This window comes from Sipha flava, unplaced genomic scaffold, assembly GCF_003268045.1.
Source record: "Sipha flava isolate LNK unplaced genomic scaffold, YSA_version1 69_pilon_pilon, whole genome shotgun sequence".
NCBI classification, from domain to species: domain Eukaryota; kingdom Metazoa; phylum Arthropoda; class Insecta; order Hemiptera; family Aphididae; genus Sipha; species Sipha flava.
In genome coordinates, this window is record NW_020273609.1 from 1,635,810 (window position 1) to 1,662,580 (window position 26,771).

At 29.5% G+C, this 26,771-nt stretch overlaps 1 protein-coding gene across 1 annotated transcript in view; it reads right to left on the reverse strand.

Annotated features, from left to right (window-relative positions):
• Positions 1–26,771, reverse strand: part of LOC112691996 (rap guanine nucleotide exchange factor 4) — a 351,221-nt gene that overhangs the window by 31,873 nt on the left and 292,577 nt on the right. The window contains exon 5 of the mRNA XM_025566496.1: positions 3,801–3,852. Within this exon, the coding sequence (XP_025422281.1) occupies positions 3,801–3,852 (52 nt within the window). The remainder of the gene's footprint in view (positions 1–3,800; positions 3,853–26,771) is intronic.

Consider the following 26,771-nt stretch of genomic DNA (forward strand, 5'->3'; position numbering starts at 1 on the left):
ACCAAGTCAAAAATGTTTTCTTGGAAAAACCGCGGATATGAAAATTTTGAAATTTACATAGCAAATTAAATGCAAAATTCCTGTGAAGGTTTGGAGTCGCTAGCTTAAAATTGGGGGGCCGTGAAGTTGGCCCCCCGAATGGAAAATATGAATTTCTGGAAAAACCGCGGGTATGCAAATTCTGAAAACTACATAGCAAATGAAAGCAAATTAATTGCAAAATATCTGTGAAGGTTTGGAGTCGCTAGCTTGATTTAGCGGGGCCAACTACACGCACATCTATAAATTACATAAAAACTATATCTGCTCCATTTTAATGCGTACAAAAACCTTTCGATGAACTCGATTTGTATCATATTCGTGTAAAAATAACAATTCATCTCCTCATATTTACCGAAAAAAAACAACTTTCTAATTAAAGAGAAACTAGACGGGGCATTTTTTTTTATCAAATTTTAAAACCTAAAAATACTAAAATATTTTACAAATTATTTTTTTTTCTAATCATATTACCTGGGTTGGCACGTATTATACATGAATGTATAATTTACGTATTATACTATGTATTATATGTATAATGTACCGATATTTTATACTTCATCGGTGTATAATACTATATAATCCAATTATTATAATTATAAAATATAATTTTGTTGTGATCACTGGTCACACTGTTAATTTCAATAAATCAATTATTTAATTGCTTATCAGTTATCATTTTGAATTATCATTTATAATTTTTATTTAGCATTTAGGTTCTATTTGCTATTTACTCTATTGAGAAATTATGTTTAACTATTAAAATTTTAAATATTGCATTTTAATTTAAAATTACAACATTATGTCAGTTGGAGGTCGACCAAAACATTCTGTATGGAATATGGGCTTTAATCACATCAAAGATCCAGTAATAGGTAAGCAAATAACTGAAATGAATAATTACTAATTAGTTATACGTTATTACCAATAACTTATGTCAAATATTATAATTATATTAATTAATGACAAGTGACTAAGTTTTTACTTTTTACTCTGTTAACACTTAATATGCAATTACTGATTTTTTTTTCTTAATTGAATAACTAGTTAGTTAAATAATTTTAATTTTAATTTTTATTGTTCACTTCTAAGTTCTAAGTTCTAATTGAATATTTTTAATTTTAAAAGGAATACAAATTAAAAGCAAGATCCAAATACTATAAATTGAACTGTTTTTTTTATGTATAGCACGTACTTATATATAATATTCTATATTCGTTATTGAAAAGATAACAAAATAATCAAGAAAGATTAAATCATAATAAATTATACTATTTATTATTTAATTGTATTCACTATTATATTCAATATCAATATGCATGCTAAATTACCTACTTACTTGGTAATAGGTAATAACTAGGGCTCGAATTTATTTGTAAATAGTAAATACTAAATACAAATTTTCTATTACTAATAAGTAATAAGAATTACTTATGAAATGAAACCTACATTTCAAAGTAAAAATCTATTAATTATCTACATAAACAATACAAAATTAGGTAATTAAAATTCTAAGAATTTATCCAAATTACAGTAAAAATACTAATAAAATTATTATTTATACTCTAGATAGGCATAAAAAATATTTAATAATAGTTTAAATATTTTATGAAAAAAAATTTGAAATAACAATTTATACGTTTTATACATGTATAAAAAAGTATATTATATATGTATAATACATTATGGTGTATAAAACTTTTATACATAAATTTACCCAACACTGCATATTAACACTAATATAACAGTGATTGTTCGGGCCAAGTTTGAGTATTGCGCGCGTCTTATAAATTACGCGCAACACTACGCTCCGAATACGCAACGGAGCGTATGCTAACCATGCATATGTTGAAAAGAGACTCATTAAGGCACCTATCTATTTCTCACGTCATAATCCAGTCTAACACTGATTTCAACCGGTAACAAACCGACCGGAAAATCGTATTTAACAGTGACCTAAGAATAAAAATAATTCTAGAACAATTTGATTATTCAGTTAAAATACCTAAAAACCACCTATATCCTTACGAAATAAAATTAAAAAAATAAAAATCTATAAAAAAAAAGCACAGATCATGAGAAAATAACTAATCATATGTTCATATAACAACCGAAAAAAAGCACGGGTTTTTTTTTTTTACTTCATTATTTAACTCTCTATTACGATTTGGTAATTTTCCAAATAAATGGAAAATAGCTACAATCATAATAGAAAAAAAAAAACTCGGTTATATAAGAACAAACCCTGATAGCTTTAGGTCTCTCAGTTTATTTATTTTACCATCAAAAATATTCAAAAAGTCACTCAAAATAACAAGAGTATATAAACAATACAGACTCCATTCTCAAATTCCAATAATGTTTTAGGTCAAACTACTTGACTGTACTTCAACTTTTTCGGATAATAGAACATATACATTCTTCGTTCGAAAAAACACTGTAGCCATTTTTATAGATATATTAAAGGCATTCGACAAGATGTGGTACAAATTATCAGTATTATGTACGTCAATACACCTATTCAATATTATCAGTTCAAATCTATCAAATAGAAAATTCACAGTTAAAATAAATGCAAATTTATCCGATCTAAGCACGTCTCTGCTGGATTACCTCAAGGTTTCAAACTTGGTCCCTTAATATTTAAAAATTAAGTATCTGAAATTTCTCAAACACCTCGTACGAAAATATTCTTTTTTTTGTAAACGACATAAGAATTTATAGTAAATCTCAAAACATTGAACCGAAAACGGCCCCTTAAAACTGATGTGAAAACTGGAAGATCCAAATCAACATCTTTAAAACATTGGAGTTATATTCAATCTACGGTGATACCAGGCATCTATTAATTTAAAATTTGATGGTGAGTATATTGACAACCGTAAGTTAAATACCTCGGTGTTACTTCGGATAAAAGGCTCACACAGCGGCCTCGTTTAACAACAAAACTTCAACCAACGTATCAACGCCTTTCAATGTTGTATCCTATTTTAAACAAAAAATCTACATTACATAAGAAATGTTCACTCTCAATATACAACCAAACCTTACTCTCAAAAATCACTTATGCCTGCCCGGTGTGGGAAAAATGCACACCTTTTTACATGAAAAAAAAATATAAATAGTCCAGAATAAAGTTCTAAGAGTAATAGCAAATGCTCCCTAGTTCATAAGAAACGTATATCTACACTAAAACTTCCATATTAAAGATAGAAGACTCCATAAAAACTTTAGCCATAAATGTCCATATTTCTCAGTTCTCAACTCAATAGATTTATTCCATTATAATCTACACGTATGCCCGACATAATGTCAATTAAAAAGGAGCCGTCTTCACGACATTCTAAATTGAACTGCACTCCTACCTACCGCAGTGTCATACAACATTACATTAAAATTTATAAATCTTTACAAATATTTTTGTAAGTGTAGATATTCCTAAACAATATACTATACATTTAAATAGATTAGAAAGAGTAAATGTTCATCCTGTTAAAAAATGGAAAAAAAAATAAATCGTATATATTATTATTCGATGTAGAAAGCCTACTTGATTAAGAATGCCTTATATAAATATATATATATTTAAAAAAAGTACACACAAGGATAATTTACTATTAGATTTCAACCGACATAGCAGTGATTTTATAATATTCGCATTGAAGTTTTGTAAAAATAATCCAGTAACGACATTTGTTCCGATAATTACATTTTAGTTCAAATAGGTATTTGATATGAATAATTCTTCTTTACGTTCTTACCGTTTTTTAGTTTATTGTTAGCGATTAAGTCTTTCATCAAAATTGAGTGCTTCTGAAATCAAACAAAATTTAAAAATTAAAATCAAACAGTGACATTCTCAAAAAATTTACTTAATTATTTATTGATTGGAATAAAAACAATAACTAACGATAATTTACATAATTTAATGGCATCATACATAATACAAAATAATTTTCTTAATATTTATACTTTTATTCAAGTCTTAAAGATAAGGGGCCAACTTGTTAATATTAGAAAATCATTTATTTTTAATAATTTTTGAAAAATAAATGATTCGTAAAGGTTTGATTTTTATTAAAATATAAGAATGTAAGACTTTCATTCATTCAATAGATAAATTTAAATAATTTACAAAATAATTACAATATTCAATGCAAATAAAAATAGTATATTTTTACAAATATAAGAAATTCTTGAATACGTGTAAGCAGAAATGTTTATTTAACTATGTTCCATAGTGGAATTTTTAATACTTATTTTATCACAAGTTTACTGTTGTACACCATTAATTACGAGATCTGACATTATTTTTCTCTCTATTTACAAAAAAAAAAAAAAAACAGATCTTGGTGGTAAAAATGAACATTTCCATGCAGTCTGTATACTTATGCTGTGTTAAAAAAAATGTCTACATTCATCAAAAGAAATATGTTTAGAAAGATAATAAAACATTCATAATATAATGACTTTTTGTAACATCATCATCATCAGCTTCTATAGACCAAGCCTTGTTATTGTAACATACGAGTATTAAATAAGAATGACAGGAGATATACAATGCATATGATGCAAGGGTTGATTTTTATTTTATTTTTATTCATTATATCAAACGTAGAATAATCTGAAATCATTAGTAATTATTCATGATAGAAACTTATGTGCGCTTATAACGTAGTGGGCCTATATTATATTTCATTAATAATTTAAGGTTTGATGGTATTATATAATAAATTAAAAGAAGCAGACGAGAAGAGATATTTTGAATGAAAGCTTTTCAACGATGTGATCATATCTACAGAACCGACGACACATAATTACAGTACGCGATCAACGTAAATACATCATTATATAGTGTTCGTCGACATGCTCACACACTACAATAATCTCACTTTGGCTCATGTATTATGAATATATATACTTAATAAATATGGAAAATTGAATAAAGACATACGAAAAGGAATGAAGAATATGCGTGGGCAGGCGCATTGACGTTTTCACGCGACGCGCGAAACGAATCGATGTTTAAAACCTGTGAATAAATTCCGCGCCCATTCAATTTCTATATACGAGATATAATGGGCCAAAAGATAAAAAGGAGAGAGAAAAAAAAAAAGAACGTACCCAAGTGGAGCAACGTAGAAACTAAAAGGTTTTGTTATCTCAGGTGAGGTTGAGTTTTATGTAGTTTGCCGAAGCCGCTAATGCACGAATCTTTTATTTATTTATTTAATTTTTACGTCTTTTTTCTCTCCCATTTTTAGCATACTTTTATCTTCATCTTGATTTGGCAAAGAAGAAATAGTGCAACATTTCAGAATGATGTCCACTAAAGCACAAACATGAATAAAATAAAACTAAAAAATTCTCAAAAATGCTGGTTTACATTGTGTGAGAAAAGTTTAAAACTATTTAATTTATTTAAGTACACTACAAGCCCAAATTTTTACATATTTTCTCGTTTAAAATGCACTGGAAGAGCCCTTTCTAAACTTTCTTTCCTCTTAATTCCAACCAACGAATGGTTATTGATACAATAATAATAAAAATAATTATAATAATTTAATAAACGCTTTGTATAGATAATCCCTACACATAGCACAAAGAAAAGTAACTGTTAAATAAAAGTATCGTGTTATTTAAAAAAAAAATATTTTTAACATTTTAGTTTTTGTGTATCACTCGATTAAAATAACCTGTTCATCGTTCACACTTGAAATAAAAAATTTCAATTTATTTTTGAATGAGAACCCACATAATTTTAAACAAACAAAATATTATACAAGACAACCTGATATAATACATCTAAAGATAGATAAAGAAATTATTTTTTTGTTTTTGAGAAAATCTGTTCGTATACTAATAAACCATTTACACTGTTTCGTAATTGAAAGGGAAATAATTTTTGAAATTGTATGGTTTATAGCAGGGGTCTTCAACCTTTTTATGCAGCGGGCCACATATTATTTTTTATAAACCTTGCGGGGCTGCATTCGTAGTAAAAACATGTATTTTATATAAAAATTCAGTTTTATTCTTACAATTTTTTAAAATTAATTGGGTACATTTAAAATTACAAATTATTATTATTATTATTAAGACATAAATAGATAAACATTTTTTTTTTAATTACAATTTTTTTATTTTATTTATAATGTGAAAACATTTAATATGTGATCGTGGGCCACATATTATGACAGGGTGGACCACGGGTTGAAGATCCCTAGTTTATAGTAATAAATTAAATATAATTTGAGTTTTATGGAAAGGAAAATCTGGCTGTAATTACGATTACCTTGGGCAAGTACAAAAGGGTTAGAACTATAATAGCTTAAGAGACAAACCGAGTTTACATTTACTAATATCAACTTCATTTTTACAGATCAAAAATAATGGTTATATTTTTAATGAGTAAATATTCAATTAAGTAATTAATTTCACGTGCGGAAAACCATGAACTAATAAAGCAGCATCTAAGGAAGCTCTAGTTCACATTAAATGTCGAAAGAACGACTCGGTTATAAGATTTATCTAATCTCAATGAAATATTATATAAATACTTAAATTTTTGAAAAGAAATCGTAAAAAAAAAAATAAAATGGGTGTAGAATTATCTCTTTGTATACATAATTTATAATGCACTTTTTACGTTCATATACCCAACTGTTGGAATAAAATGTATAGGCTGCGGTGCCATGATGCGACTGAGATGTTTTAGAATTTTTTTTATCGCTGCTGCGCCATAAATATAGTTTAAACTATAGTATCAAACCACGCACTGCGGGTATGTGCTCATTTTTAAGTGAATAAATAAGACCAAAAGGACGAAACGGTCTTTTTTTACTATCAGGAAATAAATGGCATGCGCGCAACGGGAATGCATTGTTCGGCTGATGTAGGTAAATGCGTTTAAAACATAACCAAAAATTAAAATTACGCCATGGTATACTTGGTAACAGGTATAATATTCCACGTAATCGAAAACTGCTTTGCGTTCGGCATTTTTTTTTTTGAAAACAACGGGTGAACTACGGACTATATTTTCATCGATGATATACGTAGTACATAGTTATAGCTGAGGAAACAAAAATATTTATCGATTGAACTATTAAGTAACCAACTGAAGACTTAGTAAGATTTAAAGATTTTTAATATTATTCTGTATAAAATAAAACTAGTTTTTTTAAATGGAAGTTACGACTTATTACTACAGAAATATTGTAATTCTTACAAAAAATTATTTTTTAGATGTTATACAGATGCTGAAAAAACAATTTTCCAACATTAAAATATATAAAAATATAAAAATAAGCTATTTGAAGTACAAAATTAACATTTTATTAAATAAACAACTAAAAAAAAAGTCTTCATTCATATTATTTTTGATCACTATGACGATTCGTAATTTCTGTGTCATCGTTGGAAAAAAATCATAAAACATTTATTTGATTAAAAATATATTTGATGTAAATTGTAAAAATTTTACTACGAACTTGGGCTGTATTGTAGCTTACCCAATTTCAAGCCTTTATGGTCCAAACCAACTAAACAACTAAATAAATTAAATGCGCGAAACCATTACGATGTACGGATTAAAATAATAACAACATTTTTATTACTAAACATTATGGTATATTATTAATATAATAATATAAATGAGCATATACGGATTTCTTTTGGTAGGAGAACTGTACTTCGGTCAATTACGTGGCATCATCAACCAACATCAAAGACCGGAGATTAGAGTATTAGGGCTCTAGTCGTTTTTGATAAACCTCATACCAAGCAATCACCATCACTATCACTACCGCTGCCGTCACTGTTGGGAAGTGACATCGCTGTAAATTATTATAAATATACGCAACCATTTTGGTCACGGCGTTCAAATCACTAAGGGGTGGACCAAGAAAATCATTGAATAAGGGCTCGTCAAAGGATTAACCCGTTCACTCTAACTACATCATACCCATTTTTTCCCCTTATTTTGCTTCTCTCTCACATCACTATTGTACCCACGCATAGCTCTTTTGACCTCACCTCTCACGCATCTCCTTTGCTTTTATATATGTCTCCACCTCTTCTCCTCTCTTCCCACTTGTCGCTGTTCAAATCGATCCTGTAATTTTCAATTATAATGATAACAAACTTATAGATTTTACGCTTCCGTGACAACACATAGTTTCGAGCCCCGAGTACTTGGGAAACTACGTGTTGCGTAATCATCGGAAATCGAGTTAATTATTGTTATTAAGTCACCGTTGTAATATTTATCTTAACTTCATTCAGTTAAGTTGATTTTATTTTACAGTTTTCTCGATCTATCAACATATTTTTTCCTTTTTTTTTTATTGCTATAATGGTCTGAAGTCTTAATAATAATAATAATAATATATATTATAGGTACAAAATACGATTTTTTTGTAATTATTTAATCCAATATTCTACTACTTGTTTATCGGATTGGAATATCTTAATTTTTATTAAATTATAACAAAAATATTTTTAGTTTTAACTATATTCCAAAATAAAAAATTTTCCAAATATCGTGGATTTATATAAAAAAAATACCAATATAGTGATAGTGTGTAAATTATAAATTTTTTAACCAATGTTTTACAATATTTTAAGCGATAGGTAAGACACTGTACTAATAATAGTTTAAAGGTTGAAAATGTAGGCAATTATAAAGTTCAAAACATTGAAACCATGTAAATGTACACTCTGAAGATGGAATCAGAAATTACTTAAAAACAAACTACATACCGTTCCATTAAATCGTGAAAGCTTAAGAAAATTATTCAAAAACATAATGATTTACGATCATAATTAGTATTGGTCATTAATTAAAATTATTTTGAGCAAAAATAATATTTAACATATTATGTCATAAAAGAGTCATACGTAGTTTCTTCAATGAATAAATAACATTAAATTATGATTTATAATTTATTAATATTACTTTTGTGGTATTAAATTATTTATTACTTATACAGCGATCAAACTGGGGTCTGCAGACGGTAAATAATATCTAAGAAATATTCTGAAGACTCACGAGCTTGGACAATATTGTCTTCGGCTTAAGTACAAGACTTAAGTATTTTCTCAAAGGTCTTAGCATTTGATGCAATGTATCATTGTACTGGGAAGTTAAAATGTATTGTAAATAAATGAAATATTCATTAATGAAATTCCTAAGTGTTATTTAATGATGTAATTTTAAGATAAAAGCGTAACAAAAGTAGATCAATATTATTACTACGGAAAATCGTGTGTTCTACTCGGTTGGAATGTAAATAATAGTGCGTAGTGGTTCCCAAACTGAATTTTAAGGGTTTTAAAAAGGTAAAATTCAGTTGATTTGAACAAGTATAATTATTACTATTATAGATCCACGACACAACAGTGTCTATAAGTATAGTTGACTAAAATTATTTCCAAGTTAAGATAATTATAAGATAATTATAAATAATAAACGTATATACATAAAATAAGGATAAATGAGTTTTAAGTACAATATTTTTATATATATATGATGAAGAATTTTTTTAATATTTTAAACAAGTTGGTATCAACATACATTTTTAGTGATTAGGTACCAGATACCTAATATGAAGAAATTAAAATCACACGAATAATTGTATAATTTGTTTTGTAAAACGGTTTGTGGTTTTAAAATTTGTAATTCTATTATAATATTATTTTCTTTATTTATTTCTAGAAAGAAATTCTTTTGAGTTATATTTATTTTAATTTATCCAAATTAGTTTAACAGTATTTGAAAAAGGTATTATTTAAATGATTAAACAATTTTTTTATACTTATTTATAGACGACTAGTGGCATAAAGTTATAAAATACAAAACAAAAATTTTCAAGAGTTTATATTTTTGACAATATTTGCAACTCTAATCTATAATGTTTATACCAAATTAAAGAAAAAGTCAAAATTCTTAATTTTATTAGTGTTCCCATTCGCTTTACCGATGAGAATAGATAATAGTTACGTTTGCAAATAGGAACATAGAATGTAAATGTGAATTTTAACGTTAAGTTAGGAGCGTTTATATTAATTAAAGCACATATTTCAGGACAATTAATTTTGGAATTCAATAAGTTGTAAAGCCAGCGTAAGTCATTAAATTGCGTTCTGAATTCCAAATTGTTGATATTAAATTTAAAGGGTAGTGACTTCAAGGTTAGTTCAACATTCCCTGTTTTATGAGCCAGCATATGTAAAAATCGGTTTTGGATTCATTCCAATTTTTTTAATAAGATACTCTTGGCGGGGGTTCCAGATTATTGAACCATATTCCAAGATCGATCGTACAAGAGCAAAATATAAAACACGCAGATAAATTGGATCATCAATTTTCAAGTAATTACGTTTTAAAACCTAAATTTATGTATAGTTTTATTATGGATTTAATTGATATGTTCGTTAAATGTAAGATCACTAGCAAAAATTATGCCTAAATCTTTAATTTTAGAAACTATACCAAGTTTTTATTATTTAAATGATAATTAAATTTAAAATTCAGTCTATTTCTAGTGAGTGTAATTTTAATGCATTTGTCCGTGTTTAAATATAGACCTAAACCATTATTGCATACCATAAATAAAATTGGTTGAAGTTATATTTGTAGTTTAGTACGATCATCCATTGAAGAAATTAGCGTAAATAGCTTTAAATTACCTGAAAATAATGGGAATTTACAATATCGAAATATATTATTTATATCTATGACCAAAATAAAAAATAATGAAGTTATAAAATAACGTTAATCTGAAATAATCCAACGAATATTTAAATATTTTAAATTATAATCCTAATATAAAATGTATTTAAATATACAATTTAGCTTAATATTAATACAATTTGATATTATAAATTCTAAACATAATAGTACATTAATCAATAAAAAAAAAAAAAACTTTATATATATATGTGTGTGTAAAGTAATAAAATAAAATATGTTCTGGCCTGTCCAATATATATTATTTACCAGAGATGCGGAACAATGTTTCTGTTTAAGGATGCGCAAATAAAAAAAGTTTGAGAACCAGTGCTCAAGCGTAATATTGTACTTAAGTGAGAAGTCAAAATGTTTTATCAGTATTAAGTACACTCTTTATAAACAAATTAGCGTTTATTTGTTGTTTTTGTTTTATAAGTAATATTTTCATTGAAACGATATTTGAAAAGTTTTCGTTTTTTAGATTAACACAAGAAATACGAGTAATTTTCTTTCAGTAACAGGCTGTAAATAATACGATGGAGACGGTATGTTTTAAATAAAGTTTTAAACATTTTAATGGAAGACATGGTTGAGCACACTGAAAAATTCAGGATCGAAAATAGTGTTAAGTAAAGTAATGACAATTTACAATGTTCACTTATATTTAGCTAACACCGGGATCGTTTTTAACAAAATAAATAAACGAACGTAGTCTGTACTTCTGTTTTGGTTGCGCATCTAACGTAAAATATAATACATATATATTCGTATAACCTATATTATTTCTGGTATTACTAAAAACCAATTCATATTTGAATATCATGCCGAAGAGTACGTATTTCATGCATAGCTTACAGAAGCAGCACAAACTGCTTACGTAACAAATGTTGTACGTATCAAGACCACCTGGTTCGCGATTCAGTAAATTAAAAGGACAATAACCGGGCGGTTACCACGTTTAATTATTTCGAACGCGGAATGTGTAGGAAGTATAATATATTATATTGATTGTTATTAATCTGGTCGGCAGCTGGTACGTTCGCACAGACGAATTAAATTGAAAATGACATATTGTAAACAGTTAACGTGCGAGTCGGACGTGTAGAGTAGAAAACATCATATTTTCGAACTCTTCGTGTCATCTTATGTTTGGTCGCTTTTCCCTCATCTAACACTCATCAGAATAATACACGAGTAGAAAAATTCAAACAAAATTATGACCATTTAACTAAGACTATTTAAAAAAACGAAAATTGAGATCCCAGTAACTATTCTTTTGCGGTTGATATTTTACAAATAAATTATATATCACGCGGTTATGTTATGAATCTAATATATCATGTGTTTTCATATACTATCTAATATAAACGCTATGATTTATGTTCTATGAAGAGTGCTCCAACGTTATAGACGGACAAGAACAACCATACATGATCCGATGTTCGTTTAAATATAAATGTATAGCAATGTATATTATGTACGGTACACGATTGGACATCGAAATCTTTATCATCGGATGTTAGCAAATTTTTCGAACATTGCTCTCCCATCCATCATGGGCTACTTTTTCTTATTCCATGATAATGATGTGTTTTTCAGTGGCATTTAGAAATTCAAGATGGTAACACAATATTCCGTCTTAACGCGATTAGTTTGTATTAGGTTGTTACATTACGTTATTAGTGCAAGGAAAAAAAAAAACGAAAAAACTTTCTACAGAAGTCTTGCGTTTCGAATAATTATAAACATTTTATTTTACAAGCTATGTATAATTAAACCGATAAAACTGTTGTTATATTTATATTACGTACATATGTTATATAGCACATTAAATCATGTATAAGTTATTCCGTGACTCCGTGCACAGCTTTTATCGAGTATACATGTTTATTAAACGTCTGCGATTCTTTTTATGTTTCACATATACAACTTTGTCGATTTTTAACAACATTAATACAGTTGAAAAGGGAAAAAAAGACGAACCATTTATGTTTCAGGTCTTACTTACAACGGGGTCTGTGCAGCGCCAAGGTAAGAAAAATCTCATTTATAATTACTGTTGCACAAAATGTCTAACCAAAATAATACGCTGCCGCACTCATTATCTAACCTAAATAACATAACACTGCGCTTGCCGCCACAAAAGAAGCCATACAACAGCAAACCGATAACTCCAATTAATATTGTAAATGGCAATCAAATAATTAAACAAAACGAAATAATAAACACCGACCCGGACGATTTATCATCTGTTGATTGGATATTGGTAATGTTTTCTCACTCCCAAAAACGTCAGCATACTCCATCACCTATTATGTCTTCCAAAACCAAACAAAGCAATACATCAAGCCAGTTCACAATAAAAAATCGTTACGCTTCACATTTTGAAAACTTATGTACTTAGGAAATGGATACTGATCAAACGTCCGATTTACCAAATATCAAACCACAATTACCACCTCCAATTTTTATTAAATCTGAATTAAATTACAAAAATTTCTGTGACTGTATCAAACTATTAATCAATCCCGAAGAATTCTTTTGAAAAAGTCTTATCAATAACCTATAACTTCAAACATAATTGGCCGATTCAATCCGAAAAGTAACTAAACTGCTCAAAGAAAAAAAAAGATTTTCACGCTTATCAAATTAAACAAGATAAACCATATAGAGTCGTTTTTTGTAACATACATCATACCACGACTATCGATTTGATTATCCAAAGATTAAGTGAAAATGAATTCACTGCAAGACAAGTTTTAAATGTAAAAAATTAAATAACAAAAATACCATTACTCCTATTTTTTATAGATCTTGAAACTGACCAAAATAACAAAGAAATATTTAAATTAACTTCAATATGCTACACCAAAATTAAAGTTGAAGAGCCACACTCTCGATGCCAAATAATTCAATGTCTTAGATGTCAAGATTTTGATCACTCGAGAACATACTGTAATCACGCACCCCGATGCGTGAAATTTGAGAAAAATTACAAAACCTCTGCCTGTTTAAAACCCACCGAATAACCACTAAAAGACACACTAGTGAAGGATAACACCCAGAAAGTTATCGAGGTTGCATTGTGTATAAAAATCTACAACAAAGACACCAGAATAATAAAAAAAAATTAACCTTGATTTCCAATCTGATTTTAAATTATTAAATAACAATAATACCATACCTGTTAAAGAGGTCTATTAAATCACCCTAAATGATAATATCAATACTAATAATGAGCCTCATACTCAATCATACGCAAACGTCTCTTGTCAATTTAATAATATAAAAATACATGAACAAGTCCCAAATTATTTTTCTAAACAGCTCACCTCCTCGATGATTTTAAATTAATTATTAATCCACTTATTTCACTCCTCACAACATTTATCAACTCCACCCAATTCCATCACTCATTAAACATTTTACTCTGAAACGCAAACAGTGCCATTCAACACAAACATGAACTTCATAAGTTATTATAAGAACAAAAAATTGATATAGCTATGATATGAACTCATTTTACACCAAGTACTAATTTTAAATTACATGGATTTAACACTCACGAAACAAATTACCTTGATAATACAGCCCATGCCGGTACTGCAATTGCCGTCTCTTCAAGAATACGCCACTATTTACTACCACCATTTCAGGAACACGCAATTCAAGCAAGAAACATTCAAATTAACGTCAATAGCATCCCAATTACTCTATCTTCAGTATACTGTCCCCCAAACCATAATATAAGTAAAAACAAATTCAACTTACTTTTTGAATCTTTATGTAATACATTTAAAGCAGGAGGTGATTTCAACGCAAAACATAAAACTTGGGGATATAGGGCCGAAAATCAAAGAGGTAAAACACTTTTTCAAACCATAACTGATAACCACTTTTCAGTTATTTCCCCTCTTGGTCCAACCTACTGGCCCACACATTTAAAAAGACATCCAGATATGTTAGACTATTTTGTTACCAAACTACCAAATCACTTAATTACTTTAGTAAATAATATATGCGACCTCTCAAGTGACTATTCACCTGTTATATTAACACTAGGAGGAAACCCCGCTTATAAAATTAGACCTTCACTAACAGATAGACTAATAAATTGGACTTAATTTAAAAATCACTTAGACAATAGTATAAATTTGAATATATCCATGAAAACTTGCAATGAAATTAAATGTGCTGCTACACTTATGATAAAAACCATTAAAAAATCAGTAAATATTAGTTTTTACCTGAATAAGAATCAAACTACCAATACAAATGATAGATTACATCAAAACATTCAAAAACTAATAGCAAGAAAGCGTAGAATTAGAGCACACTGGCAACAATACAGATATACCAATCTTAAACAACAACTTAATTAAACGACAAATGTACTTTGATTAAGTTGTTGTTAAGTAAATGTTGTTATTAAGTTTGTTGTTTTATTTTTAACGACAAATGTACTTAAAATAAAACAACAAACTTAATAACAACATTTACTTAACATTTACTTTTAACGACAAATGTACTTAAAAATAAAATTAAAAAAATCAAGTCAGAAGAATATCAATCATACTTATTCAATCTAAATCCTCAAAACTGCTCACTACGGAGAGTAACAAAACATTTAACAAAAACTAGGGAAAATATCCCACCACTTCGACTTACTAACGGCACTTATAGTATAACCAACAAACAGAAGGCTAATACTTTCGCTAACCAACTTCATGAAATTTTTAAACCACACCAAAATATCGTCAATAATAATACTTACCTCAATGATATATACAATTTTCTTGATTGCCTCCTGCCAATGTCTCTACCAGCAAAACCAATTTCACCAGGTGAAATTGAAAATACGTTAAAAAAATTGCCTGATTGTAAATCCCCCGGTAACGATCTCATTACAAATAAGATATTAAAAAATCTCCCCAAAAAATGTATAATTTATCTAACATACATTTATTATGGAATGCTAAGATTATCATATTCTCCCTCGATATGGAAATCCACAGTTATAATTTTAATCCACAAGTCGGGCAAGCCAAAACACTAACCTACCTCATACAGACCAATATGTTTACTCCCTACACTCGGTAAACTTTTCGAAAACTTTTTGCTCAAAAAAATTCGTCCAATAATGTTAAAAATGATATCATTCTAAGTATCCAATTCGGGTTTCGTCCAAAAAACTCAATTATTCATTAAATTTACCGCTTAACTGATTTAATAGCATCAGCCCTCGAAGAAAAAACAATATTGTACAGCCTTATTTCTAGACATAGAACAAGCGTTTGACCGAGTTTGGCACGAGGGCTTAATCTATAAACTCATAAAAATATTTCCGGCACCGTACTTTCTATTACTCAAATCATACTTAAAAGAGAATTTTTTAAGTATGCCAAGGTAATGAAAATTCTGATTCTTTTTATATATATGCAGGGGTTCCATAAGGTAGTAGTGATCTATCCCCGGATTTATACAATACTAGCTGTCCTGACACGGCGTTGCCCGCGTATTAGTTGGTTTTTTGGCATTTTCGTAGGCCATGTATTAGTGTTATTATGTATGAGAAAATTTTTTTTTTTCCTTTATTATTCGATACACAATCTGTACCCCATCGGCACAACAAGAGTATTAGCTAATATATAATAAAATAACATGAATAGCTTGATAAAAGCAGCCACCCAGTGATGACACTTATAAATTGAGGTTATACATAAGTTTTCTTATAGATACATCTATATAGTATATTTATTGATTGTTTTTTTTTTTTTTTTTTTTTTTTTTATTTTTTAATGTTATGATTTTAAGTCAGCATATCTCTGCACCAGTTGCGTTTTAATCGCCTAGGAGGATTTCCCGGAATAACAATTGATGAGAGTGTTTTCACTAAAGGATTTGAATGAGTTGCAAGCCTATTATGAAATCTTTTATAATAAATAGCTGCTTCTTCTTTGACAGTTTTAATTTTTAGATCTGTGTGAAGAGTATGATTAGAAACATAAGGAGGGGCGTTTGTTAATTTTCTTAATGTTATATTTTGAAAAGTCTGAATGCGATTTGTATTTGATTTTTTTGCATTTCCCCACAGTTGGATACCATAGGTCCAAATGGGTTTAATGAGGGATTTGTACATTAGTAGTTTTATATTAAGGTTGGTGTGTTTGTCATTGACTAGTAAAGATTTGAGCATACGGAGTCGGAGATTTAGTTGGATTCTTTTAGCACGTGTATGTTGGGCCCATGTTAGTCTACGGTCAAGGGTTAAGCCAAGATACTTAACTGTTGAAGTGGATGGAATTTGTGTACCATAGAGAGTGACTGGTGGGCAGTGTCCTAGCTTAAGGGTAAAAGTAGTGTGATTAGATTTGGTTTGATTTACCTTAATCCTCCAATTATTGTACCAGGTTTCCATAAGGGAAAGATGATTTTGTAGATTAAGCGATGCTACAATAGGGTTTTCATTTATAGATATGATAAGTTTATCATCTGCGTAATCAGCCACAATGGTGTTAGCGGAGGTTGGTTGATCAGAAGCATATAAGTTATATAGTAATGGAGAAAGGATACCCCCTTGTGGAACACCAGCTCTGATGTTTGCTATGTGATGAGAAAATTTAAAAGTAATAGGTAAAGTATCTAAATGTTGAAATTAAGTACAAACCAACATATATATTTTCTGAATTTACGTCGTACCGAACTTCGCATTTTATACCTTTGAACATTTCTCGAAAATTCTATAACTTTCTTCATTACAACAATTGTAATGCAAAAAATAATATTGAGATAAAAAGTATCCTATATATTTATTACAATAATTGCAATGCAAAAAATAATATTGAGATAAAAACCATAGGTTAGGTTAGTTATATAATTCTCGGAACAATTCATATCTATACGCCGCCGATGATAAAACACAAACAATAGAAAAAAGGTCAGATTACAGGTAGCTATATAGATACTGTCGCGGTCGGTCACGGGAAAACCCGAAATACACCATGCAATTATACACATTTATTAAAAAGTTAATTAAAATATTTAAAATATTAAAAAATTTGAAAAGAAACTATCCTATATTTTAAGTTGGACCAAATTACACACAGTGTAAAAAATTTCATCAAAATCGGTTCAGTAGTTTCGGAGATTATCGCGAACATACATCGTGAAACGAAATTTTTATATATACAGATATTCACTTCTGATATACCCGTCGACCCAAATACGATACTAGCAACCTATGCCGATGACACTGCTATTCTATCCATTAAAAAAAATCTCATCACTGCTTCTGACAACTTACAGAAACATACTTCCTAAATTGAAACATGGTCCAAAAAATGGAAAACAAAAATAAATGAAAACAAACCGGCCCATGTAACATTTACCTTAAAAAAAGGTTACTGCCCTAATATTACTACCAACAATAAAGTCATACCATAATCCGATCAAATAAAATACTTAGGTTTAACATTAAATAAGTGCCTCACATGAAGACCCCATTTAAAACAAAAAAGACAAGCGGCAAACATAAGGCTTCACAAACATGTGAGCATGTCCATTGCTAAAATCCGAACTAAGCCTAAAAACAAAATTATTAATTTTCAAAACAATAATAAGACTCATCTGGTCTTATGGAATCTAAATTTGAGGATCGGCTGAACCTTATTTATTGAACCTACTTATTGTTTTTTTTTTTATGTATAGATTGTAAATTTCTTAAAAAAAAAAAAAAAAATATTCCGTAGAATATTATTGATCATTTTAAACTACTAATCAAATTAGAAACGATAAATAATGACTTAAGCTGCTGGTGTAAAAATTATGTTTCTTAAAAAAAAAAAATTCTTTTGAATGTGTCTGCTAGGACCGGACTAAGTATAATTTTAGAAAATATAGTGTATACTTCATTTTCTCAAGTATTTTGCTGTAGAACAAATAGCCATTGCAGAATACATCATATTTGAGTGAAAGCATATGTTTTGTAACGGAAGCATTAATATTTTTCGTTTCATTTTTTAGACAAAAATGAATTAATCATTTAATTCAGGTCTTTATGTGTATAATAATTTGGAGACGTTAAAATTCGTTTGTTATATATCCTATGAACATGTTAATGATTATTACGAAAACATTTAAATATTGCACTTAATGCATGTATTGTGAAACGTGTATCAGTCAAAAAGGTTTTTGATTGATGAATATTAATTATATTTATCTTTTTTTTTTTTTATATATATATATATATATATATATATATATATATATATATATATATTTATTAAGGCTTCGACATCAAAGATCTTTAACCTGCATTAAATTAATATAAATATGTATAAATTTTAACATTTATAAATATTGACATGTTTAGTGTGATTACAATTTATGACTTATGTCTATAATATGGAAGAATAGACTGATTACGTCCGTATTGTCTTCGTTGAATGCTTGATGGAATGCAGTATGCCAAAATCTTGTAATTGACGTTTAGTAATGCAATACCTCTATAATTATTGCAGTCATGTGGATATCCTTTTTTATGTACTGGGAAAATTAATGTTGAATTCCAATCCTGTGGTATTACCTCATCTTTAAAATGTGTTCCATTAGCTTATGTATATTCGTAATTATTTCACCATTTAGTGATTTTAAAATCTCACTTTGGATCCCATCTAAGCCAGACGATTTATTGTTTTTTAGCCTTTTAATCTGCCATTCGATTTCTTGCCTTGTTGGTGGAGGGCAGTTGTCTTCGTTGTATGCTATCTGTGTTCATAGAAACGTCTCTAAATGCATAGCGTCATTGGCTTGGGAAAATACTTTGGGACCATATGCTATTATATATGTGAAAAATGGTTTTAATTCCTATTAATGGAAGATTTTTTATAAATGAGTACGGAATATTGTCAGGGCCGGGGCTTTTGCTTTTGCAGTTTTGAAGTGCAGCAAGTAGTTTTGAGATATCAATAGGTTTTTTTTGAAGTGTTCATTGTTTTGGTCCATTAATAATATAGGGATATCTGGAGAGGAGTTTCTGAGGGTTATGAAGTCAGGATTGTAATTTTTGTCGCTATTGTTTTTATGAAAATAATTTGCAAAATCTTCAGAGGCATTTTGTGAAGATGTTATTCTTTCTTGATTGTAGTGAAGGATATCAGGTAGGATTTTGAATTTATTGCCTCTGATGGAGTTTATTTTGTTCCAAATGATATTTGGGGGAATTTTGTGCTTTTTAGATAACATAAAATTTTGCCAAGATAATGTTTTACTTTTTTTTGTGATAAATCGCGCTATAGCTCTGTTTTTTTTAAGTTGAATGTGATCTGTGATGGATTTAGTTTTTTTTTTTTTGTATAGGTTGAGACTTTTTTTGTAGTTTTCAATAGTATCTTTGCATTCTTTGTTCCACCATGGAATAGATTTTTTTATGTTATTATATGTTTTTAGACCAATGGATAGGTTAGCTGCTTCTGTATGTACCTAATAATGTTAGTGAATTTTCTGACTACTGTGTCCATTTCTAGTTGATTGCCATATGAGTTTAAATCTAATGGGGTTTGATTAAGTTCAAATTCAATTTTTTCAGAGAAGAGGTCCCAATTTGGATTTTTAAGGTTCCATTTTGTGGAGCATTTTTTTTCATTAAGGTGGTTTTGATACTGAATTCCAATGGGCCAATGGTCACTATCGCTGTAGGATGGAAGTATTTGCCAGTCAAATAGTGTTGTGGAATTGATATTAGTGATTGTCAGATCTATTGCAGAGAAGTTACCGTTTGAAACATTGTACCTAGTGGGTTCATTGTTGTTTAGTAAAATGAGTGTTTCTTCTTCTAAAAATTCTTCAAGCATATGGTCTCTGTGGTCTGTGTAATTGCATCCCCATGAAGTATTGCGGCTATTGAAGTCACCCAAAAGAACTGGGAGCTGCTTAATAATATTCTTGAGGTGTTGCTTGGTGAAAATTTTACTATCAGGAATGTATATGTTGCATATACATATAGGTTTTTGTAGTTTGACTAAAGTTACGATGGTTTTGAGGTCGGATATAATTGGGATGTTTTCAAAATCGATGGTGTCTTTGATGAAAGTAGCTACCCCACCGCTTGTCCTGAGAGCATCGATCCTGTTTTTAAAATAAGCGGTGCAATTGTTGATTTATGCTGAGTGATTATTCTTAAGGTTGGTTTCCTGGAGACATAGTATTAAAGGTTGGAGATCGTATATAATGCGGTTGATGCTGACAGAACGTTTATAGAAACCGTTAATATTCCATTGTATAAATAAGGTCATAGAGAATGATGAAGTTTATTATATTTTTTTTTAATTAGTTTTCGGAAGGAGGAATTCTTTGGAAAAGGAGGTTTGATAGTTTCGTTATTTTAGTTTTTATGCTGCGGTCTGTTAATAAGGGTCTAATTTGTTCGATTAAATTATGTACATTGGTTGCATTTAATCCGACTTGGTTGCATAAATCATGAATATTTATGTTTTTGTTTAAAAATTTTCGAGTATATATTTGAGAGAGTCTTTGTTGATAGATAAATCTTTATTTTGAAGAATAATTTTAGATGCTAATTCAAGTTATTCGTCAATTCTATCTGTGTTGCTACGTGTGGATGAAGAAGATCTAGATAGGATTTTGTTTTTTTTTCTCTAGTAGCTTTGTTTTTACTTGTGGGATATCAGGTATTTCCATATTAAAAGTAGAGGATATGGGAGATACTGGAGATGAGGTACATGTGGATTCAGCGCTGGTTTTTTTTTGATGGCTTGGTGATCTTGTGTTTCTGGTATGTTTGTATAATTTATGTTTAGCATGGTTGTCATTATCTTGGTTAGGCGTTTCCTTGGTATTGGGGGTTTTCTCAGTAGTTGGAAGATATGAGGAGAATATGATTGAATCTTCTTTTAGAGTGTCCATATTTTCAGGTAGAAATGAATTAGTACATGTCGTTTGACTTTCATTGGGCTTCTCGTTGATATCCAGGGGTTTTTCAGTAGTATGGTGGTAAATGTTATCTGTGGCTGTTAGTTCATTTGAGATACCCGTATTCACAGTTAAAATTGAGCTGGTATATATTATTTTACACGATGATGATACATGGCCTGTTCTTTTGCATAGGAAGCAAGTTAGAAAGAGTTTCGTTGGTAATAAATATACGGTAAGTGGTATTATTTGAGGTAATCGCGATTGATCCGGGGAGTTTAGAAAAATCTTCGGAGTTTATGTAGAGTTGTCTTCGGAAACTTGTGATGTGTGCAAATTTATCTAATTGAAAGCCTGCCTTGAGCGCGGTGATCGGAGATGTTATTTTTATGTCAAGCTTCACAAGTGCTCCAGTGATAATATTATTAGGAATGGTAGGATAGACATTTGATAAAATAATGCGTTTAGATGGGTTAATTAGTTTTCGTATTGGTATTTCAATATTGTCGATATGTATGGCTGAATGTTTGTTAATTATGTCATTAGCTATTTGTTGACTTTTGAGAAATATACAGAACCGGTTATTTGATATGCGTGACGCAAATATTATGTTGATGGAATCGGTAATTTTGTTGAGCGCAATTATATATTGAGTTTGTTTAATTCCGTCTACTGAATTCATTACAATGGCCTGATCCATTTTTGGCGTAGAGGAGTTTGCAGTTTTTTCTGCGAAGCTTTTACCTTGGAAGTGGTTTATTGAAGAATGTGAGGTGGGTTGAGAGTTGACTTGAGTTGTGGTGGTGGAATTAGATTTGTTGGTTTGTGTTAGTTGTTTGTTAGAAGCTAGTAATTTTTCATTAAGAGATAGTTTGGTGGGGGTTTGCGAATTTAAGTGCGATGTTTTAGGCTGGGAATTACTCATTGCGAATAATCGTCATTAATATTCGTATTTAATTAGTATTAGATACAAAATTATCTGTCTTATTAATGAATGCAAGCATATTACCGATTTAGTGTAGAGTTGAGTCACTTCTATCGGAAGATAAAAATGCGGGTTGCTAAGCAGGTAATGCTAAATACACGTGTTGCTCGGTCGGGAGTCAAACACAAACTGTATATATAGTTATCTTGTCAAATCTTATCAATCTAAAAATGTACAAATATGTCTAACATTCTTAATGTTTAAAAAACAAAAAAAAACATCGAAGTTCAAAATATATTTTTAAGTTTGACTGGATATCTGTGACAACCAGTAATGATATTTAATCCAGCTAGTGCAATACAGTAAAAATGGTATACTAATACCAAAGAAATAACTACAGATATTATAAATCCCTTAAGAAAAATTCTACAATAATTGGAAATGCACAATGTCAACTGAAATACATTTAAAAGTCAATAATAATGACAACGATATAATAATGTTATTCCGATATTTTTCTAATCAAACTTTACTTTATAGCCGCTGAAAATATAATGTAGTTGGTACAAAATATAATAATGATAATGATACAATACTATCAATTTCAATGTATATATTATATATTATATAATAATTTGTTATGATTATTTAAAAACGTATGTGAGATGGGTTTTTATTTATTTCTCAACACGGGATGATTAAGAAAAAAATATGTGCGATACAATTTAAAGTTTAAATTAAATTTAAATTTAAATCAACTTGAAATTATAGTAAAATAATAAAATATATCAATGCTATGTGTTTTATTTCCGTGACAATATGTTGTTGAAAAAAATCGGAAATTGATTGCCAGTAATTTATTATTTATTATTATTTAATGTTAATCGAGCGAATTGAAATGCTTAAGTGAACCTTACAAAATATTTGAATACTATTCAATAATTAATTATTGCAGCTCGATATTTTATTTTCATAAGTATAGAGAATATTGTGCTCTGGAGTAGAAAATATATACTGTAACGAAAAAAAGTAAACACCATGAAAAATTCTTTGATATTAAGAAAGAATACACATTTTTTTATTATTTTAATAAGGTTCTAATATTGTGACTTATATTTGTGTAAAAAAAAAAAAAAAAAAATATTAAAAACAAATATTATTATATATTTACTATATAAATATAGATTACAGAGCTTAAACAATCATTTATTTATTTTTTAAAAAAAAGCCATCCTATCTAGTTTTATAATTGTATAATTAATATTGTAATTATATCTCTCATACACAATACAGCTTAATGAATTCTTATGATGGATGATATATCCCCCCACCATAGTCTCTTTTTTTTAGTCTTAAACGTTTAAGACTAAAAGTTAGAAGGATGATTTCCACCTTGATTGAATTCTTTTTTTTGTATAATAATAAAGAATAAAGATTGAAAATAATACAATTGTATTTATGACACCTCCCCCCCATACAAAATTCCTGCGCACGACATAAAAAAAAATGTTTGGAATTTTCTAAACTTAAATTTAAATAAAACTCCTTCAATGTTTAGTATACAATCATTTGTGGCCAGTATTGGTTGTTATTAAAAATTAAATTAAAATCTTTAAATAAACAGTTTAAAAAGTCATGACAACTAAACTAAAATGTTAATAAAATTATTTTGGTTCAACAAAAAATCTGAAAAATATAGTCAACGTTCCAAAATATGTATCTTAAATAAATTTAATATTATTGTGAAAAATAAATTGATGAGCATTTGAATATTTAATTTTAACCAAACTTGATACAAACTCATTGAACTTTCAATTTGAATACTTTAGGCATAAAAGTTTTTAAAAGATTACTAATAAGATAAATAATTTAAAAGTCGTATGTATTAACGAAATCGAATATTTCAATAATTTTTCATTGAATAGTTTCTTTCGTAACTTTTTAATAATTTAAATGCCCGATCTGCTCAACTACACCTAGAAGCTATTTTATCGTGATCGTTTTTCTGCGATACACGATAATAGCTCGTATAGTGCGTTCTGGTTGTTCACGGAGTACCCCTCGTTATTCACTCGACACTAAAATCCATCGTTACATTTTGGAAAAGGTACATCGCGTTTCGCTACGAAACCAGTCCTAGCGATCGTCTGGGAGCCAAATGATGTAAGTGGCATAAACGTGCACAAACATTACCCGTAGAGTAGTCTTACATAATACATTAATATTTAATGTTAATAATAAATTTGGATGGGCTAACTTCATTTAACTTAAAAATTATATTTTTCCCATATTCTTATACATGTATTTACTGTTTACGGACGTTCCGAAGTGGTTGAACATAATATGGTTATTTATTATTATGATAATATTGAATATTTTGGTGAGGGAGGGAAGGTTCATAGAGTAGTCAAGTGCCTACCCTGACTAACCCGTGCGCACAATCATAACAGGATTGGAGAGGAAATGCTGTGTGTGACATACGTGGCAAAATTAATTTGAATACGCGGGAGGTTAACCTTATTTTTTTTTCTGTCCGATAAAATATAATATCAAAATATCAAATCTCATCTCATGCGTTGGACCGCATGAGATGACTAATTACTGCTGTTTATAAAATAAGTATTACGCGTACAGTAAATGTTCATTTAACGTCGAGGTTTAGTCGCGACCTATCTCTCGTTGTTAACGGTCGTTTTATCGCTAGTTAATCGCATTAAAGTCACGTTCTTTTATCGTATTCTATTAAAGTATTTTAATTATGCCGTTGCCAGCTAGCGGAAACGGCCGCCTTCTCGGGCAAAAATCTGGGCAGAATAAAATCAAATCTACTCTTGCTTCTTCTCATCACGCTGACTTTAATTTCAAGAATGTCACATACAAAAAGAACCATAATTCCTCAAACTCAAACTCTTCAAGCACGCTCAACGATCAATTCTCACTGAATTTACAACATATTATTACTAATCATCCTGTTCTTAACAAAATCAACGAAGATAAATTTACATATGATAACGCCATGGCTACATGCGACACTTTCGATGTTAATAGTACTATCGATAACGACTTAATTAGCTCTTCACCAAAACCCGATCAATGTATGACAAACACTACCTCGTCTCACTCTACATTACCCATTGTCACACAAACAAAACATATTATTGATCAACACCTCAAACACTTTGAGCCCAATTTCGACGGTACTCCGGTTATTATCATTGAGTTAACTGATACAAATATTTCCACCTGGCACCCGTTAAAATGGGCTAAATTACTTAGCACAAACTTTTATGGAATTAATAATATTAAACCGAATGGCCACCATAAAGTCAAAGTATCATTTGACTTGACTTTTCACGCCAATATTTGTTTCGATTCGCCTCTCTTAGCCGAACACAAATTATCGGCCTATATACCCTCAACTCTAATCTTCTCATACGGAATAATTAAATTGGATACTTCTCTCTCAGAGCAGAGTTTTTTGGAAGGTGCAAAATGTGTTGTCCATTATTTGATTCAAACGTATCGCCGTTCACAGAGATGGTAAACTCACCCCAACCCGCATTGTGGAAATAAAATTTCTATCCACCAAAATCCCAAATTTCCTAACAATCTTCAACGTACTGTTCGTTGTCTCGCCAAGCGTTCGTTCGCCTCTCCAGTGCAACAATTGCCTACGGTTCGGACACACCCACAAATTTTGTCGCAGCAGCCCTAGATGCAGTCATAGTGGAAAAAATAAGCCCGACCGCACAAGCCACTGAACCTCGCTGCCTCTTTTGTCATCTCCCCCACCTCGCTACCGACCGCAAATGTCAAGAATGGGATTTCCAATGGGACATCAACAAAATTATGGCCAACGAAAACATTTCATTCCGCGATGCCATCAACTTCAAAAAACAAAATCAGGTTTCTTCAGCTTTTAGTTCTTCTAATATTGTTAATAAACAGCCTATGGTTTCTTCCAAAAATATAAACCCCCATTCCTCACAATCTAACCATCAATACATACACAAGGTCACTGAAACCAATTACACGCATTTACACTCTCCAAGTACTTCAAGGCACCATTCCCCTCTCCGGGCTGTTAAACATTTTAAACTTCCTACCCAAAGGAACTTTTCCCTTCCCAATGGCTCATTTTTG